The 21,725-nt window shown below is 38.2% G+C and overlaps 1 protein-coding gene across 3 annotated transcripts in view; it reads left to right on the top strand.

Moving 5' to 3' along the window:
* AK5 (adenylate kinase 5) overlaps window positions 1–21,725 on the top strand; it is a 271,283-nt gene that overhangs the window by 77,779 nt on the left and 171,779 nt on the right. For all 3 annotated transcript variants that reach the window (XM_054691447.1, XM_054691446.1, XM_054691445.1), the window contains exon 6: window positions 168–359. In XM_054691447.1, coding sequence (XP_054547422.1) covers window positions 168–359 — 192 coding nt within the window. The remainder of the gene's footprint in view (window positions 1–167; window positions 360–21,725) is intronic.

Genomic DNA, 21,725 nt, shown 5'->3' with positions numbered 1-21,725 from the left:
GCAATGGCCCTCCGGTCTCAGGTAGTGTTGCAGCCCTGGAAACGCATGGGTGTAACAGAGGGAAAATATATGGCACCTCAGCCAAACTGAAGGAGTGAATGCCACTGCCTACCCTCACATTGGCTGGTATATTGAAGGCATGTCTGTGTGTTTTATGCCCTCCACAGATCTGCACTCCTGACTTGGTGGTATTCTTGGCTTGCGCCAATCAGAGACTCAAAGAAAGATTGCTGAAGCGCGCAGAGCAGCAGGGGCGGCCTGACGACAATCTGAAAGCTACCCAGAGGAGATTAATGAACTTCAAGCAGAACGCAGCTCCATTAGTGAAATATTTCCAAGAAAAGGGGCTCATCATGACAGTAAGTTGTCTGTGCATTTACATGTCCATTCCAAGAATGAGCTTTCACATTTCTAATGAGTCCCTGTTCTAATTTAGAAATCCTCTTTATTTACACAAAGTGGCTTGGGTTGGGGGGAGGTGCAGAATCAAAGAAAAAATCAAATCAAATTATTTTGATCTGAGTTGTCTTTATAAAGCCATATTGAGAAAAATACTTTCATTGTAGTTTGATTCTGCAAAAGATAATAAACTTTAACCTTGGCTAGAATTATACAGCTGCTAAATAAAAAGTTTTGAAATAATTTTCAAATATTTTTGGGAAATTTTGAAATAATTATTTGAATAATTTGAAGTTTCTTAATTCTGCTGCTTTTGGAAACCAAATAAAATTAGTATACTTATAACTCATATGGTTGGTATAATGTAATACTGAACTTGTAAGTTACACTTTGTCATAATGTAGCACATAAAAAAATGACATTCTGATGACTCCAAATGTTTCCAAAAGGTTTGACATGTTATGAGGAAGTGATGGTGTCTGAAAATTGAAGGCATTGATCATTCTGCACCATTGGTACAATGCAAATATTTTTTATTCAAAAGGGCAGGCTTATTATAAAAAGGGAAAGAAAGGAAAAAGGGTGCTTGCACAGACACAAGCGGGCAGGAAGAGCTTTCCCTGAAAGGAACAGGTTTGTTAAAAGAGACCCCTGCATAGTCACAGGTGGGCAGCCTTGGGAGAGAGCTGCCTCTGCTGCTTTGCAAACGGAGAAGGTTTGCAGGTGAAGAGAAACACCTACATAGTCACAGGCAGACAGGAAAACTGCTGCCACAATGCAGATACTATTGTTTTCATGAATGTTTGGTTTATTGTGTGGTTAACAATACTCAAAGTTCCAATGACGGATAAGATGGAATATATAGTTAATACAGTTACTAGAATATAGGACCTTCATATAGTGGATCTCAGCTAAATTTATGATCCCCATAATAGCAGAGATTCTACTATTAAAATGAAGGCAACAAAGAGAATCATAAGCTATCTGAAGAAGGCATATTATGGATGAAGACAATACAACTGGCTGATGACCTCAGCAGCCACTTTCTCTCTGACCTTGGCTTTCTCACCAGACCACAGAGTCTCATCTAGTAAGATTACGAGTCACTGTAGAGGATCTGATAAAAATGATAAATGCCCATCCCAATAAAATGCACATAGATACTTTTCACAGAATTTATGTAAATCCACTGACGCCTACCCACGGAATGCCTGAGACCTGACAAACCCGGGTTAAAAATCACTTCATTGACTGAGATGCCCTTAGATCTGAAAGAGACTGTCAGAACATTTGAATAATAATGTCTTTGTTGTCTTTTTAGCAGTATAAGGAAATATTTATTAGGATTTGCTCTTTGAGTCAAAGTTGTCATGTCGGGGAGTTATAAATCTCATCTGAAAATTGTTCATTATGCCAGAGTTCATTTTATTGTCTAAATGAGAACAGTTAGTAATAGGAAAGGCTCAAGGAAATTAGGATGGATGTGTCTGTGGCTATTTTTTGTTAGGGTTATTGCTTGCTTCTCTCCAAATTACCAATATTGCCTTCTGTATTTTATCATGATAAAAGATATTTACCCTACAGACCAAACCCCAACTGCTAGGTGCAGAGCCAGTGTTTTAATTGATATTTGCAAGGCTAAGGTATTACCAGAGTGTCTCTGATTACTCCCTGCTTGTCACGTTCGTCATCACAAGCAAAGCAGATTTCCAAAATGAATGCAGAGTGGGAATTGTTAATTTACTAATATTTTGCACAGAAGTGAAATGCCTTTGCCTCTAATTGCGGGAGTCAATAACAATGTAGATGACAGTCTGTAACCTCACTGCTAAAACCAACTGAACTTTAAGATAAACTCCTCTAATTATTGGGAAAGACTTGCCTTGCAGTCACCTTTTGGAAAGTGGTGAACACAAACACAGGCTAAGTTCTGGAGAACATAATTGGAAATTTTAGTTTGACAAGGAGCAAGTACTACATCTTGAACATGTGTCCTTCAGAACCCAGGCCATAGTTCACTTTTGGAATTAAAATATATTTGGTATCATTTCTTATTTTAAAGATGAGTTACAGCATAAAACAATCATTATTAATCATAAGCATTTTAAGATTTTAATAAAATCTGGAGGCTAATAGATCAAACCCAAACATTTCATTTTCCCTGTAGCATTTTCTTTTACTTCTACCTGCCCCTCCAAATTGATTTATTTGTTAAATCAATAAATATTTACTGAGACCCAGTAGGTGCCACATTCTGCTAGGTGCCAGAGGTACAAAGCTAAATAAGCAAAGGATAAGGATCTTTATTTTACTGACATATTTTAGGTACCTAGGACACTAAATGTCTGTTACATAGTATGTTCCCAGTAAATGATTAGAATTTAAAGTCTATGGAGAAAGGCATGTTAAATAATGAGTTATTAAATGTGATGACTGTTGCAGAGAAATACGTGTGGCAAGTCCTCATGTATGAGGGATGCATGTGGAATGCACTCTGTTATGAGTTGGAATTCCCTACAGTGAGTAGAACAGACCCTCTACCTGCCCACAGATAGGATTTATCATTTATTTTGGTGTGAAGGTTAAAGACTAAGAGACCAACCACATCCCTCTTCAGTACTGTAGAGAAACCCCATCTTATTGCTTCTCTTCCTTAGGACTTTGGAGTTTGAAACCCTTGATGTGGAATATTTCATTTCATAAATGTATGATGTTTCAGAACTTGGTCTATGAATTGACCTATTGCAGTGTTGTTCAGATGAGAAGAGATAATGTGTGGTAAGGTGGCAAAAAATAGCAGTGCAGAGGTGGTATATATGGCATGCCACGGAGTCACATCACCTGGTTCAAATTCCAGCTGGGCCACCTACCACCTGTATATGCCCTCCTGCAGGCTCTTACCTTTTATGATTCAGATGCTTGCCCTGTAAACAGGTATGGTTATTCATAGTGCCTCCATGTTTTGTGAGAAGTAAATGGATTTCAAGTGCTTAGAACAGTGCCTGGAACATTGTAAGGGCAATTTTGGTGATTGATATTATTTTATAATTTTCATGTTTTTTCTCTCTCTTCCATCCCCCTCTAATGCCCATCTTTTAGAACCTACAATTACCACTAACAATTCCATGCTCTTGGAAGGTGATACTCTATTGCTTTTATTCCATAGATAAATTACTGAAGAAATTCCAAGTATTTAGGTTTCAAAACAATCACCCAATTTTTTTCTTTAAAAGTATCTGTTAGTTATAAGACTATGCCAATGTTTTCTTTAACTTCTACGCCGTCCATTTAATCAAGCTGTATAACTGGCTGCATCTGAATAATGTGATAGAATTATAACACACAAACCCATTCTTTTTTCTTGTTTTATTTCATTATTGACTGTATTTGTTGGCAGATTTAACTAAAGAATACACACAGTTTGATTCAAGAGAAAACCTAATCAAATAACTGTATACAGCCATCTGTGCAAGTGTAAATTTAATGATACGAAATCACAAGGCTAGTATGCTGGGAACTTCATAGAATCTTTTCAAACAAATTTATGCATTGACTTTTTTAACTTATCATAGGTTGGATGTAATTATTCATCATGTCTCTTACAGCTTTGCGCTTCTAATTATAGATTAAGATACTGTGACTGCCCAAAATTTGTCAAAAGTTTTCATCAAAGTTTGAGTACGGCGGAGACTAGGAAATTTGCTTTAGTCCTAATGATGTATAACCGTTGTCAGTTTGCATTCCCTAACCACAATGCATTAGGAGTCCTCTTTATCCACACCCTCTCAAGCACTTGTATTGGGGGAATCTTTTCAATACAGTCATTCTCACAGGGGTGGGATAGTATCTCATTGTGATTTTGATTTGCATGTCCCTTTTGAACATTTTTTTATATATCTATTGGCCTCTGGATATTCTCTGTGGAGAACTTTCCATTCAGATCTGCTGCCCATTTATTAACTGGGTTGTCTGTTTTCTATTGTTGAGTGAGTTTTTTATATATCTTGGATAATGAGGATAAGTTGGATATTAACACCTCGTCAGTTGTGTAATGTGCAAATAATTTCTTATATTTTTCTTGATGTGTAAAAAGCTTTTTAATTTGAGATAATCCCCATTGTTTATTTTTGCTTTTATTTTCCTTGGCATAAGAAATGAGTCTCCAAAAACATCTTTATCATTGATGCAATGAAACTTATCAGCAGTGTTTTCTTTTATGTATTTTATCATTGAGTTTTGTTGTTGCTTTATAATAAATCTCTTTAGTTTTTCTTTCATGTCTGACTTGGTTTTGATATATTCTTTTCATTTATGTTTTTCTGTGAAGTTCCTTACCCCTCCTTTTGTCTTGAATGATAGTCGCTGGTAAGATAAGGTAGTCTAAGTTAGATATCTTTTTCATTGAGAAGTTTGAGTATTTCCTGTTATTCCCTCTTCTTTTTAAAAATATTTTATTTTTATTTATTTATGCATATAATAAGTAGGGTGTAGACCAGAAGTATGAGAGGTGAGATGAATCACCAGAGACAGGGTGGGGAGCAAAACTGGCAGATCGATAGAAATACACTGCTGAGGGGAGCAGTGGGAGAGACAAGAGAGGTTGATGCACTATGTGGGTTTCTCCCTGGCCCTTTGGGAATCGAACTCATGCTGCAGTGTCTGGCAATAGCTTGATAGTGCTGAGACTTAGACCCTGTCCCACCAGGGAGGCACTGTTGTTCCCTCTTATCTGGTAAGCAGCCTCAACCTCTAAGCTCTGGTTAGCAATAGATATAGCATCGGGAGGGGAATATGGTTGAGCAGGGTCACAGACTTATTCTTTTCATATTTATGATACAGAGCCTTGCCCTTGCGTGCTCATTCCTGTTACTAGGACCCAGATGCTTTGAACTCTGGTTAACAACAGTAGACCATTTAGTTATTATCTTGGCTTAAATCCCCAGGTCAGGGGAGGCTGCAGATAATAACCTCTTCTGTAAGCAGCCACAGCTGATCTGATCTAGCCTGCTCACCATTATAATTTCACACAGAACATTTTCACTGCCCTAAAATATCTCTGTGCTTTGCCTATTCATCCCTCGCCACCTCTCACCATACCCTGGCTCCTGGAAACCACTGACCTTTTTTCACTCCCTCCGTAGTTTTGCCTTTTCCAGAATGTCACGTCATTGATATCTTACAGTATCCTTTTCAGATTGGCTGCTTTCATCTTGTAACATGTACCTACATTTCCTCCATGTCATTTCATGGCTTGATAGCTCATTTATTTTTTTCAAAATCACATTCCATTGTCTGGATGTGCTATGGTTTATCCATTCACCTACTGATGGACATCTTGGTTGCTTCCAAGTTTTGGCATCTATTATAAAGCTGCAAATATCCATATGCAGGTTTTTATGTGGACATACATTTTCATTTTATTTGGATAAATACTGAGGAGTACAATTACTAGATCCTATGGTAAGAATATATTTAGTTTTTGTTCTTTTTTTTTCTTTCAGTGAGGTAACATTTGTTTACAACATTGTGATTTACAGGTATGGGATCTCTCCCTTTAGGTGTTGTTTTCTTCCTTTTTTTTTTTAAGATTTATTTATTTATGCTATAAGAACTGGGGTACAGGCCAGAGATGTGGGGGGAGGAGTCACTAGAGACAAGAGTGGGGAGCAGAAAAGGCAGATCGACTGAAATAGACTGGTGAGGGGAGCAGCAGGCAAGTCAGGAGATGTCTGCTGGCTGGGAATCAAACTTATATTGCAGTGGCTACTGACAGTTTCATAGGCTGTGTCTTAACTCCTTGCACCATCAGGGAGGCCCTTAGGTATTGTTTTATACCCCACAACTACCACCAAAACATCCATAGTCTTCCCCCATGGTCCATGGTGCTCTCCATCACATTCTTCTCTCCTCTCCACCTTCCATTCTGGTTCTACAGCCTGATTTCTAGAATTTGTTATCAGTTTGGCTTTATTTGACCCTTTCTTTTGTTTCTCTAATTTTTTTTAGTTTTTTAAGAAGCCTCCAAACTGTCTTTCAAAGTGTACCATTTTGCATTCTCACAAACAATGAATGAATGAGGGAGAGTTCCTTTTGTTCACATTCTTGCCAGTAATTGATATTGTCGGTGTTTTGGATTTTTGGCCATTCTAGTAGGTGTATGATGGTATCTCATTATTGCTTTAATGTGCATTTCTCAAGTTGTTTTTTTTTTTTATATATTACTAAGTGAGGGTACTAGGGAAAATCCCATTTATTGTTGCCACTGTTTGAAAGGACATTTTTAGCACAAAAAATTAAGTATGACATTGTTCCAAACAAAGTCTTTAAACAAATCTGTTTGATTTTAGGAAAAACTCCAACATGCACCTTATTTTTCTGATTATGTTCATTCACCAGACATTGTCCTTGAGCACCTGACAACCCCATTTTGCACTATATTTGCTTGAATTACCCCAAAACAAGTTAGAGAATACCTTCAAGTTAGAGAATACCTCCATTATATATTGTGGATATACCACTTAAGTTATGTAATTTCCATCCCACCAGATACTCCTAGCCAAAGAGAAAATAAAAAGGAATAACAAAAGTTAATTTAGGCAGACTGTTGACTAATAATGTGATAATTAGCTTCAAGTTTCATAGGCATCAACACAAACATTTAAAATACAAGAATCCTTGTGCTTAAACTCCCAGGGCACAGCCAATGGTTAATTATCACCATCTCTGCTAGCATCACTGCACAGTATGGTGGGGAAAAAATCTGACTAGCACAAACCCTCAGCAGATTCAGCAACCCACCTCCACCTAACATAAGACAGATGAAAACACTTGAAAAAGTTTTACCCAAACAAACCCATTCTCCTAAAATTACTGGGAGAAAAATTTGTTACTGCATCTCAATGCTTGAAGTGGATGAATTTGTTATATAAAACATAGCAAAGATGTGTTCCCTTTTAAATACCATCGCTTATTATATCCTGTTTAAACATCCACTGTCATGTTAAAAAAAAAAAAAAAAAAACCTCCAGTAATTCCTACCTGGTAGACAAGGGGGAATTTCCAAAGGTTACTAACTAAGAGAAGCTATAGAGATATTCTGGACGGCATTTGCTAGGGTAATGATAGGAACCTGGATGTATGGCCCTCTGAATCTTTGTGTTCAATTGCACAAAGTATTTTTTTTTAAGTTAAATGAATGGTAACTTACAGCATGAAACTTAATGCTTTTCAATCTTCAATGTAGACAGCTCACAAGTAAAAGAGAAATATCTAAAATAATATAAAATATAAAATATCTAAAAAATAAAATAAAATAAAATAACTAAACAATGATTATGCCAGTTTTGTTCTCTGGCCTTTTTTATAGAAAGAAATAAAAGCACTGAGCGATAAAGCTGTGTGCTTACAAAGTGGCAACCCACATATAGCAAAGTAACAGCCACAGTTTTGGGGCAAATTATGCTGTTCCTAAACAGCATCAAAACAACAGGGAAGACAAGCAGATACCATATTTATAGCTAATTCTGGTGTTCTGTCTTGGAAACAAGCTAGCATCCTGACTCACAACTTACCCATACCCAAAGCTCACCCAGTATCAGTCATATTCACACTCCACAGGCATAGAGCAAACCAAATGACTCAGCGAATGCGTCTCCTTTTAAATGAGGAATTGATGCTGGTTATATGGCAAACCTGCTGTCAGCACTTAATGGTGAGAACTCTCACATAACAAATGCAATATTCTCATTGCGTTTCATCCAGGTGCTTACAGGAAAAATGAGGGAGAACTTAAAAAGACAAATGCTTCCTTCCCTGAAAAGATGTAGCCTTTTTTTGATTGATTTTTATTATTACAGATATCCATGAACTAGAGTCCAAAAAGCCCCAGGCACAAATCTTTAATTACATAAAGTAAGGCCTTCATATGATAACCATGAAATAAATAAAACATCTGAAAGATTTAGGGTAAGAAGCTTCCCATTACAAGAACTATAACTCCAACTGCTGTTGTTGAGAAGTTTTAGGTAGGCCTGTAGTTATGCCTAGGCTATTTCTATGGAATTGGCTTCCACAATAGATTTGTCTTTACTTGCAATTATTTTTAAGTAAGATAAAGCTGATTAGTAGATAGTTGGTTACTGGATATGATGCCATACTACAGCTTGTTTCAATCCTACCGTTCCCTAAGGAAAATGTAAACACACACACACCACACACACACACACACACACACGCACTTTTTGCTGATCACCTTCCCAGATGAGCAATAATTTTGACTTTAGTGTCCATGAACATTCCACCCTTCCAGAATTAGTTCTTCATTTACTTTAAAATGTCGTACTGAGTTTTACTATAAGCGCAAGTAAGAAAATAATATTTTTTCATAAAGTTCTTGAAATAATTTTTGTTCACATTTAAGAACAACCTAATTGGAATTGATCAGTAGCTTTAAAGAGAAAAGGCATGACAGTTAGATTAACTGACAAAAAAACAAGCAAGAAGGAAAAAACAAAAGAGGAAGTAGGACTGCCAGTCAGGAAAATACAATCAATCAAAGATTATAAATGGATGGTATCTTTAAAAGCCATAGCTAACAATCCCTGAGTGCTTACTATGTGTTTGCTATTCAGAGTGCTCAAGGGTGATAGGGCATTAATCCTTACCAAGTCTCCATACGGCCACTTTTACGGTAATCTCCTTTTTAGAATGAGAACACTATAGCACATGGAAGCGAAGCTTGCCCCAGACCCCACAAGAGTTGAGGAGCCTCCGCCCAGATCTAAGACACTGACCCCAGTGTCATAATTGCTGCCTTGTCCCTTTATTAAAACATGACACTTAAGCACTCCCTATCTTGAAGAAGAAGCTCATTATTGTTTTCTTATTGTTTGATAAGCAGCTCTATTCAGCTATAATCTCTTCATTTCTGTTTCTCAGGAAAGAATAAGAAAGAAATGAATTCTGTTGCTACATTGTGAGGTTTTTGAAAAGTAATTTTAACTAGGTAACACAAGAAAAACAATTAAGACCATAAGGCTGATTCATCTGAGCACACATTGCAAGATGGAAATTTAACTATAAATGACCAGTTGTTGAGCCATGTATTTTCTTTATTTGCACTTCCCAGTATTCTTCTTGGCCTTCTAGACCTTGCTCAGGTCTACAAATAAAATGTAAAACCATAGCAGCAGTTCTGTACTTGTCTAATTTGAGTCTTATAGTTCATCTTCCTCTTGTGTTTTGTAGCCACCCATTCAAACAAGCTTATTGAGGGCGTGTTGCATGCCAAACAAGAAAACGTTCCCATATGCCAAGGACCACGTCAGGCACTGGAGAGAATACAAAGATGAAGTAGAGACACATTTACCTTTGTGGAGTTTGTATTCAGCAACACACAGGATGTACAGACATTTTGGAGATACTGTGGGTTCAGTTACAGACCACCACAACAAATATTGCAGTAAAGCTAGTCACATGAATTATTTTGTTTCCCAGTGCAAATAAAAGTGTGTTTACACTAAGTTGTAGTCTGTTAAATGTGTAGTAGCACTATGTCTAAAAATAACCATGTTCATTCTTTAATTAAAAAAAAATTTAAGATATATTTATTTATACAAGAATCGGGATACAGGCCAGATGCGTGGGAGGGTGAGAGGATTCACCAGAGACAGAGTGGGGAGCAGAACAGGCAGATCTACTGAAATACACTGCTGAGGGGTGCAGCGAGCGACATAGGAGAGGTCTGGGGCACAATGTGGGCTTCTCGCTGGCCGGCAGGGATCGAACCGGTGCTGCAGAGGCTGTGGACAGCTTCACAGCGCTGCACTCAACTGCCTGCGCCACCAGGGGAAGCCCCAATTAAAAAATTCTTTATTGCTTAAAGATGTTAAAGATCACCTTAGCCTTCCTCAAGTCCTAATCTTTTTGCTGGTAAAGAGTCTTGCCTCTATGTTGATGGCTGTTGACTGATCAGGGTGGCTGCTGAAGGCTGGGATAGCTGTGGCAATTGCTTAAAATAAGACAAAAGTGAAGTTTGCTGCATCAGTTGACTTTTGCCTTCACAAAAGATTTCTCTGTAACATGTAATGATGCTTGATATCATTTTATGCACAGCAGAGCTTCTTTCAAAATTGGAGTAAATTATCTCAAAACATGTTGCTATTTTATCCAAAGTTTATGTAATATTGTAAATCTTTTGTTGTTATTCCAACAATGTTTACAGCATCTACACCCAAGACTAGATTTCATCTCAGAAAATGACTTCCTTTGTTCATCCATAAGAAACAACCCTCTGTTCAAGTTTTATGGTGAGATTACAGAAATTCAGTCACGTCTTCGGGTACCACTTCTAGATCTAGTCCTCTTGCATGTATACCACATCTGCAGTTATTTCATCCATTGAAGTTTTGAGCCCTTCAAAGTCACCCATGAGGTTTAGAATCTGCTTTGTCCAAGTCCTGTTAATAGTGATATGTTGGGCCTCCCCTGGTGGCGCAGCAGTTGAGCGCTGGGCTGTGAAGCTGCCTGCAGCCTCTGCAGCGCCGGTCACCGGCGAGGGTCCCACATGGTGCGCAGACCTCTCCTGCCACCCGCTGCTCCCCTCAGCAGTGTACTTCATCACTCTGCCTGTTCTGGTCCCTGCTCTGGCTCTGGTGAATTCTCTCACCCTCCCGCGCTTTCTGACTGTACCCAGTGCTTGTATAAATAAATAAATAAATAAATAAATAAATAAATAAATAAATAAATAAATAAATAAATAAATCTTTAAAAAATAATAGTGATATGTTGACCCCTTCTGATAAATCACAAATGTTCCAAATGGCATTTAGCCTGGTGACTACTTTCCAGAAGGTTTTCAGTTTATTTTTCCCAGCTCCATCACAGAAATCACTATCTATCAAAGCTATAGCCTTACAAAATGTATTTATAAATATGTACTTCAGAATGGATGTTTTGTTAGCATGCATGAAAACAACATCAATCTTATACATGTCCATCAAAGTTACTGGGTCCCAGGTGCATTATCAATGGGCTGCTGTGTTTTGAAAGGGATCTTTTTTTCCTGAGCAGTAAGTCCCAATAGTGGGCTTAAAATATTCAGTAAAACATGTTGTGAACAGATCTGCTATTGTCCAGATTAGGTTGTTCCATTTATGGAGCTCAGGCAGAGTAGATTTAGCATGATTCTTAAGCGCCCTGGGATTTTTGGAATGGTAAATAAGCATTAACTTCAACTTATAGTCTGCAGCTGCATTAGTCCCTAATAGAAATTTCAGTCAGTCCTTTGACGATTTGAGTCCAGGCACTGACTTCTCCATGCTAACCATGTAAGTCTTAGATGGCATCATCTTCCAATATGTTTCATCTACATTGAAAGTCTGTTTAGTGTGACCACATTCCTTAATTGCTTTAGCTAAATCTTCTGGATAACTTGCTGCACCCCCTACTTCAGCACTTCCTTCTCCACCTTGTACTTTTGTGTTATGGAGATGGTTTCTTTCCTTCAAGCTCACGAACCAACCTCTGCTAGCCTCAAACTTTACTTCCTCACCTCTCTCGGCCTTCAAATAATTGAAAAGTTAGTGTCTTTCTCTGGTTTAGGCTTTTGTTTAAAGTAATGTTGTGGCTGGTTTGATCTTCTATTCTGGCCATTAAAACTTGCCTCTTTTAGCAGTAAGACTATTTTGCTTTATTATTCATGTGTCCACTGGAGTAGCACTTCTAAGTTCCTGCAAGAACTTTCCCTTAGCATTCACAATTTAGCTAACTGTTTGGTGCAAGAGATCTAGCTTTCAACCTATCTTGGCTTTTGATATGTATTCCTCACCAAGCTTTTAGTTTTTAATTAGAGCCAGTGATAGGCAATACTTCTTACTATTGTAAGGTTACTAATTCGCCTAATTTCAATATCGCTGTCTCAAAAAAATAGGTGTGAAGAGAGGGAGAGAGATGGGTAAATTGTCACTTGGTGGAGCAATAAGAACACACATTTATCTCCTAAGTTTACTGTCTGATATGGGCACAGTTCATGGAGCCCCAATACAGTGACATCAATACCATCAAAAATCACTGATCACAGATCATTTTAGCCAATATAATAATAATAATAATAATAATAATAATAATAATTGAAGTGTAGTGAGAATTGCCGAAGTGTGGCATAGAGACATGAAGTGAGCATTTGCTGTTGGAAAAATGGCAGAATACTGAGTAATATTCCATGGTGTATATGTATCACATCTTCTTGATCCAGTCATCTATTTTTGGGCACTTGGGTTGTTTCCATAGCTTACCTAAACTCATGCAATTTGCAGCAACATGGATGAAGCTGGAAGGGATCATGCTCAGTGAAATTAGCCAGAAAGAAAAAGAAAAATACCGGATGGTCTCACTCATATCAGGTATTTAGAAAACCTAAATAAGGGAACAGGGAAAAGACTTATTACAATGAAGTAATAATCAAAATCAACAAGCATCTATAAACCAGACACACACTATGGGGTGCGGGGGGTGGGGTGGGAAGAAGGGAGTAGGATCAAAACAAGGGGGGTGGGAATTGTATGGGGACTATAACCAAGATGAAAATGCATATGTTGTGCAAAAATGAAAAATAAGGGCCTCCCCTGGTGGCGCAGGTGGTTGAGCACAGCGCTGTGAAGCTGTCCGCAGCCTCCTGCAGCCTCTGCAGCACCGGTTTGATCCCAGCTGGCCAGCTGGCCAGCAAGGGTCCAACATGTCGTGGCAGACCTCTCCTGTCGTGTCTGCTGCTCCCCTCGGCAGTGTATTTCATTAGCCCGCCTGTTCTGTTCCCTGCTCTGTCTCTGGTGAATCCTCTCACCCTCCCGCACATCTGGCCTCTACCCCAGTTCTTGTATAAATAAATAAATAAATCTTTAAAAAAATGAAAAATGATGTAAAAAATAAAGAAAAAAATAAATTAAAAAAGAGAAAAAAAGAAAAATGGGAGAACAGACATGCTAGAAGCAGGACTGCTACAAAGCTTCAGTTCGCTAAAATGCAGATCTGCAAAGCACAAAAAGGCGAAGTGCAATAAAACCAGTAAGTGTCAATAACGTGGATACAGCACAGGAAAATATAAGTGCCATACATAGAGATATAAGAGGTCAAGAAAAGACAGGAGCTGAGAAGTGACTCTTCTGGAAAGATTTAGGGGCTGTTTTACTGGAAACACTGGCCCTTGAAAGATAGGAAAGAGTAGAACCCAGTCATGGGAAAAAAGGGCATTATAAGCAGTCATAAGTAGACACAAGCAGGTAAGGTAGTGAACAGAGCAGTGAGAATTAGAAAGAAGAGGGAGATGTGCTGGGTCAAATTGCAGAAAGTACTGAAGGCTAAGGAGGAAGGGATATTTCGTGGATGTGGTCAAGCTTTAAAGGCTTCGAGCAAAGAACTACAGAACGTGAAGTAATAAGCGGGTAGCTCTGTGTAAAACACTGAATAGAGGAAGTGTCTGGAAGGGATTTAACAGGGCCTAACCCGGGACGGTGACTGTTTTGATGCATGGTTTCATTCTCCATGGGGCAAGATCTACAACCATCTGGAAACAAGTACAAACATGGGAGTAACTAAAAAAGTGCTCCAAGGAAAACTAATACTCATTAGTTACCTACATATGAGATACAATGTGAACTTTCCCAGTTGAACCATTTTGATTTCCTACTTGAATAGCATTCAATGCCCAGTTGAAAGGGAAGAAAGGAATGTGTAAGGACTGTGATCAGCTGAAGCACTCTGAAGTGAGTGACATTAAAATTCAAGCAAAGGGATACCAGAACCAGTTGAATCACCAATCATTCTTCCCACAAATGTTTCCAAATTCTCATTGAGTGAGTGAATTAGTGTTTAAGTCAAATATTAGTGGCATATCTGGAACCATTTATTTTTATGGCATATAGCCATGATAGATATGAGGACATAATTTCATTAAAGTACTGCAGGGTAATCAGTTATCACTGGAAATAAAAGATTTATATCTGTCAGGGATGCTTTTGATTATAAGTACTTAATAGATGAATAGCTGTGGTTTCAACAATTTTATTTGACTTGTATAAAAATAAGTACAGGGCCTCCCTGGTGGCACTAGGGTAAAGCACGGCACTATGAAACTATCCCCAGCCTCTGCAGCATGAGTTCGATCCCTGGCCGGCCAGGGAGCTAACCCACATGGCTCAGCAGACCTCTCCAGTCTTGCCCGCTGCATCCCTCAGCAATGTATTTCAGTCAGTCTGCCTGTTCTGCTCCCTACTCTGTATCTGGTGAATCCTCTTACCAGAGTATTCCTCTGGTGAGAGGATTCACCACCCCCTGCATCTCTGGCCTATACCCCAGTTCTTACATGCATAAATAAATAAATCTTTAAAATAAATAAATAAATAAATAAATAGAAATAAGTTCAGAGATGGATGACCCAGGGCTGGTACAGTGACTTAATGATGTCATCAAAGAGCCATGCTTCTTTTCTCTTTCTTTTTTTTTTTTTTTTTTATAGAGGCATGCTTTATTTATTTGTTTGCTGGTTTTGTTTTGTTTTTTGTTTATACATGCACTGGGTACAGTCAGAAGCGCGGGAGGGTGAGAGAATTCACCAGAGCCAGAGCGGGGAGCAGAGCAGGCAGAAGGACCGAAGTACACTGCTGAGGGGAGCAGCGGGCGGCAGGAGAAGTCTGCACGCCATGTGGGACCCTCCTCCGGTGGCCGGGGAGCAGCCGGGGATCGAACCGGTGCCGCAGAGGCCGCGGGCAGCTTCGCAACCCAGCGCTCAACCGCTGCGCCACCGGGGAGGCCTCTTTTCTCTTTCTGTTCCACCCTCTGTTCCACCCTCTTTAATGTATTTCCTCCCTGTAACAAAAATGGCTGCTGTTGTTCTAGTGGTCAAATCCACATTCCAAATAGGACAAAGGAGTTAGGAGAAAGTACTCACCAGTCACATTTAATACCCTTCATTAGGGAAAAAAGCCTTTTCTATATGCCTTCTCTCCCTCCATTTTAACTCACACTTCCCCTGCTTCTAATGGAGGCTAGGAAATGAATTATTTAGCATCCCAACCTCTGATGTGGTAGAAACCAAAAAAAAAAGGAGTTAGAATAAATGTTAAGTAAGCCAACCTACAGGTAGTGGATATTTCATGGTTAAAAAAAAAAAAAGCCTGTTTTCTCTATTTAAAGAGATAGGATGAGTACATTTATAAGTAAATCTATTCAAAAACAATGAGTCTGTATTTACTAATAAAACTATTTTTCATTCAGTACTTTTAGTGTTCCAAGATCTTTATTCACTTTGTATCTAATTTTCACAATAGTCCTTCAAGTTTTAATGAAGGAAAAAAAAAAAAAAAAACCAGACTCAGAGAGGTTCTGGAACACACTGTAAATCCCAAAGCCAGTAAATAAGGAAAATGAGGTTTGAGTTAGTAATTAGGGACTGAGTCAGACTTATCTTCAAGCAAAGTGTTAACCCATCTTTCTCAAGATAGTCTTAAAAGATACTGATAATTGCATATTAATGTGAACTGCAAGAAGGTGCTAAGAGGCCAATGATACCCAACTATTCTCGTAACAAAATAAGAAATATAATTCTCGGAGATGTGGAGAACTAACTAGCAAACTATGTCAAATGCTATGTCAGCTGCTTTCCAAATATTTGCCTCTTTTAATCACTCAATCCTGTAAGGTAGATATTAAAATTTAGTGTCTTACATGTGCCAGGTGTCTCAGTTCAGGTAAGTATAAGAACATGCTACCCTTTCTCAGATCACCCCAAACTGCACAGCCTGACACTTGCCTCACCCACTCCGTGTCTCATTTTGACATTACTCTTTCTCCTCTGGTCTGCCCGCTTTATCCTTCAGACTCAGCGTGAGCTCTTGTATGGTCTGTGTGACTGGCTTCCCTCATCAGTAATCTTGCCTTTCCCCAACCAGACTCTCTTGGAAGTCTCTTCCCCAAGCACTGCCTCAGGTGATGCTTCCTGTGGGATAGAGTGATGTAGCGGGATAGGGTGGACATGCAGCCATGCCCCTGCTCTGAAGGAGTCCAGGTGGGGGAGGGGAGGTAAGAGGAGATAAACAGAGTGACTTCCATGCATCTCACTATTATTATGACAGAAAGATGTCCAAAGAGCTACCAGATGGAATAAATCACCTCTGCCTTCTCTAGGTAACTCCTGAGGATCTGTATGGACCCAAACACTCTGGTCAATATGTGACGGTTGCTCCATGCATTGAGAAAAATAATCAGGCATTTGAAATGACTAGATGAGGAGTCATGGTCATAATGAAGTTCAGAGTTAGAGATGGGAATAGGTGGACAAAAAAGACAAATCTGGGTCTGAATAGCCAGGGAAGGAGTAGGGCTATAAAAGAAATGCTATCTTAACCATTCCAATTTCTTGTTGAGACCTTCCTTCCTGATTTAGGAATTTAATAGAGCAAATTTAATAAATTTAGGAATTTAATGAGTATAATCTTAAAAACATACTCATTCAACTTATTCTGTTGTTTGGGGATCTCTAGCTAATATGGGGTACTTATATATTAATGAAAACATTGACTTTTGGCTTTCAGATCTCCTCATTAAAGTAACAAGGACTGACTATAAAAGGATATCTGTAGAAAAGAGGTGTGCAGGCGTGTGAGTTGTAGCATGACCTCATTCTCTCTAGTGGCCACATTAGCAGAGACTGTGCCTCCAGAATGGAATCAGATAAATAAAGGGTGCTTAAAAATACTTCTTGAGTTAATGCATAAATTGAATTGGATGGAATTAATTAGTTCTAATAAGTTGAATGTGTCCAAGACCTTGCTTCGACTCCATTCTTTTGAACTGGATAGGTTGCTTTTTGGTAGTGTTTAGACTCAGACTTTCAAAAATTCAGGCTTTTCCTGTGGTCTGGCCTCTAGCCATTGCCAATTCACAGGTTGTTTGGAGGTGTCAGCAACCATGAGAGATTTCTCAGAAAATACCAGAGTGTTGCTTCAAACAATTTCTACAATTGCTGTCAATTTCAGGATCAAGGAAGAAAAAGAGAAACAATGGACTCTTTTGGTAAAGAATCATGCTTCTTCCTTGAAAATTTAATCTGAAAATACCAAGATTGTTGTGCAACATAAGATGTGATTTTTTTTTCCTCTATCCTGAAACTTCTGCTTAAAAAATCTAAATACAGCTACCACCATCGCATGATGTATACTTGGTAATATTTCTTTTTAGTTTTTCTACCAAGACTTTTAAAATTTATGTCTTTGACAATTTAATTCTGACAGAAGTCTAAAAAGACAATACAGTCCTTTACAACTGAGTGATTAATGCAACAGTCATTTCCAACTAAATCCGTCTCAAAAGATCTCAAAGCCTCAGGTGAAATCCTCTTGGCTTTATTAGTGACGTCGGAAGACTGCCCACTTACTTCTGACTGGCTACTCATTTCATCAATTCAATCAGAATCCTAAAACACTGAAATTTAGTATTATCAATTAATATCCAAGAATTGCCTAGGTAGGCTATTTCATAATGATGCCGTGCCATTCCAGTCTCAGTGAAATGGTAGTGCTGCTTAAAAGCTGGAAGAGAAAAGAAGAAAAAGACATAGGAGATTTCAGTGGTCTCAACTGTGTTCTTTAACTTACAGTGACTCACAGACTGAATTCTCTCCAGCTTGGGGCTGTTGTGCCCACACTTTCCCCTTTCCCTGCAGTTCTGACAACCTCACTGCTCTGTCTTGACCTGACTGGGCTGTCATACGTGGGGTGGCTTTCTCTGCGAAACTACTTGACACCAAAGACTCTGCCAGCTCTGAGTTCCCCTAATCCCATTTTGATCCCAATCATATCAATTATTCTATTTTATAATTCTACTTCTTTATGATTCTGGTATCATTCTGCTATAATTCTACTGTTTACTTTCTATAATTTTACTGTTGCTTTTAATATTTTATTTCTAGCACATGGCTTAGAGCCTTAAGTTCACCTTAAAGCTCTATTAGGGATTATGCTAAAGTGAAATAAATCAAAAAAAAAAAAAAGACAAAGACAAATGTCTGATGGTTTCGCTTACATGCAGAATATAGAGAAACCAAACAAAGGGTCAGGAAAGAGACAGAACTTGCAAGGAGACCATAGATCTGAGGCATCCAGCAGGGGAGTGGGAAGGAGAGGGGTCAAAACAGGGGAGGGAAGAGCACAAGGGACTGTGGTGATGGATGATGGGTGCTGTGGTGGTGGGAGAACCCTGGGATTACACCTGAGGGGAGAAATCAATTACTGTACAAAAATAAACAATGATATAAGAAAATAAATAAATACATTTTAAAAAAAGATGTATTTACTAAGTGAACAGAGCATATAATGGATTGTCAATTATATGATGATCCTCAATAAATATGTCTTAATATATGAATATGTAACATATATCATACACATATATTTTACATGTATATATGAGGTTGATGTATATGGGGAAAGAAGGAGTCAAAAAGACCCTTAAGCTTGAGCTCTTTTAAATCTTCTTTGCAATTAATCCTAGGTAATATCTTTTAAGAATTCTAGTCATTGCATTACTATAAATAATGCTTTGTTTTCCTTTTAAGTGTTAGGTCTCCGAGATCAAACTTTAAGTCTTGAATTATACAGCAGATTTTTATTTAGTTTGTTTCACCACTCTTATAAAGTAAATTAGAATTCTTCAAATAATGCAAGTTTCCAAAATAGTATACAATCTCACTGAAGCAAAGCTGAGATTTTGATGAAGGAAAATATTTTGATCGATTTCTCGCCCACTGATATCCCAGATTCCTAGATCACTTCCTGGCACACACTAAGTGATTAATAAATACTTGTTGAGTAAAGCATACTCACAAGCCTAATCACATCTGGATTTGGAGACATAAAGAGAATAATCTAGAAAAGAAAAAAAAAAAAAAACACAGCCAGGTAAGTAGGTAAGTGAAAGCAGCTCCATTTATCTAAAGAGAAAATTTGGGATGGTAATTGTAAGTTTAGATGTCAGAGGCAAAGTAGTCACAGTTCTAGTCCATTACCAGCTTTTGACCTTGCACAAGTTATTCAGATTCAGGGCCTCAGGTTTGTGATCAGGAAACTAAACCTTATAATACCCATCTCCTAGGTAGGTGTGATATTGTCATTCTGTTTTTATAGAACAGTTTTTCCCCACTGTCTGAAAGTAGAACATTCCCGTTTGGCATTGATTTTGTAGAGTTGTTTTTTTTTTTTTTTTTTTTTTTGGGGGGGGGGGTGGTCTGGGAATGCTGTTATCATTAACTTTTATGGAAAAAATGTTTGCGCATTTCCCAACCCAATAATTAACCTACCAAATAGGAACATTGTACTTTTGTATAGTGAGGGAAGCCTGTATTGCCTTCTGCACTGGCCAGAAATTTTATAGCAAGCACAGATGCTGTGCTGCTTTCTCATCCTGATTCTTTTACTATATTGAATTTCTGGCAAGAGAGAAATTCCTGTGTTCCTGTGGCAATTTTTTAAGGCTCAAGAAGGTGGCTGATGCAGCTTCTATGAAATGATGAACTAAGAAAATTGAATGCAGCTCAACAGTCTGAAAAAAGCATTGCCAGACCTGTCACCAGCTATAAAAGTCCTGCAGAAGCGATTTGATAGACTCTTGGTTTTTATTTATCTCTTTTTTCTTCTCCCAATTTTGCTTTTTCTCTCTTCATTAAAAGTTCCCCCCTTCTTCCCTCTCTGAGGATGGTCTCAGTAGACAAGAGTGTTGACTGCCAGTTTCCTATATTTTTTCATACCTGAATCATTCAGAAACCCAGCTGAATTTCTAAATATATTCAAAGGTATCCCATGGTAGGGAAATGCTATAAGTGACTCAATGATAAATATGACATTAAGAAAAATGTACTGTGGTATAGTGGGCCAAAGTCTGGCTTTGAAGTCACAAAGGCCAGAGTTTGAATTATGACAAGCATTTAATCTGGAGTATTCTCCTCTATAAAATGGTGACGGAGGGCCTCCCTGTTGGCGCAGACAGTTGAGCGCAGCGCTGTGAAGCTGTCCACAACTTCCCCGCCAGCCTCGGAGCAACCCACATGATGAGCAGACCTCTCCCGTCTCGCCCACTGCTCCCTCAGCAGTGTATTTCGTCAGTCTGCCTGTTCTGTTCCCCGCTCTGTCTCTGGTGAATCCTCTCACCCTCCCACGCACCTGGCCTGTTACCTCTTATATAAATAAAATAAATCTTTAAAAAACAATTTTAAAAAATGATGATGGAGTTATCTAACTCTAAAGATTAATTAAGGATTAAAACTAATATGAATAAAGTAGTCATCACGTGTGTGGTTAAGTAAATGATATCTGTAGTTTTTACTGTAATCCATAGCTATACCCAAAACGCTAGGAAATACCATGTAATAATAATGAATAATAGCTTGCGTTTGTTAAGCACTTCACTGTGCCAAACAACTTCATGCAAATATATTTTGGGAAGATGACATGTACCCAGTGATAAAGTCTCCCCCATCACATGCTCCATCATACCTAAGTCACCCATTCAAAGTGATGGGTTCCATGGGGAAGCTGAAATCCAAGTCTAAAAGCTATTCATTACTTTTCAAAATTACTAAATCAAGAGACAACACGAACAGCTACTTATTTTAAGGGAGACATTTTTTCAGAAGAAATGTCAACCACGAATCTGTCTTGGCAGATGCACGCTATATTATTTTCTAACATTTTGCTTCTTAACATTGGCAAGTAGAGCTGCCTGAAGGATGAACAGCTTTCGTTTCTATCAAGAGGAGAAGAAATGGAGTCTGTTTACTTCTGTTTTTAATTCCTTTATGTAAAAATCTTATGCTTTTTAAAACGAGTAATATTTATGGAAAGGTTCTATGCATGTGTGTGCATGTGTGTGTGTAAGTGTCTGTGCGTGGGTAGATGCTGGGGGTGAGGGATGCAGAAGTGTTTGTGGAGAAAACAAAAATCATCCATTATTCTAAAGCCCAGAAATAACCACTGTTAACATTTTGGGGCTTTTCCATGCAGTTTTTCTGTGATATTTTGACAATATGATTGCTAAAATCATATTGTACTCTGCTTTTAGAAATTTTTTTTTTTACTTAAAATAATATTGTGAGCATGTTTGTAAGACATTGGTTGGACTATTTATTTACCTTCTCAATGGTTCATTGAATTGACATGAAACTGAAGTCAGAAAAGGATGTGAGAATCCTTTGTAAGTCACAAATGAAATTTTTACTTATTCTGATCCACATGTCTTCTAGCTCATAGTTATGAAGCACCTACAGGTCACTGTGGAGAGCCAGA

The sequence above is a fragment of the Talpa occidentalis genome, unplaced genomic scaffold (assembly GCF_014898055.3).
Source record: "Talpa occidentalis isolate TD23 unplaced genomic scaffold, MPIMG_talOcc4v2.1 talOcc4.9, whole genome shotgun sequence".
Taxonomy (NCBI): domain Eukaryota; kingdom Metazoa; phylum Chordata; class Mammalia; order Eulipotyphla; family Talpidae; genus Talpa; species Talpa occidentalis.
Note: the sequence above shows the minus strand (reverse complement) of the source record. Positions and strands in the feature narration are given on the sequence as shown.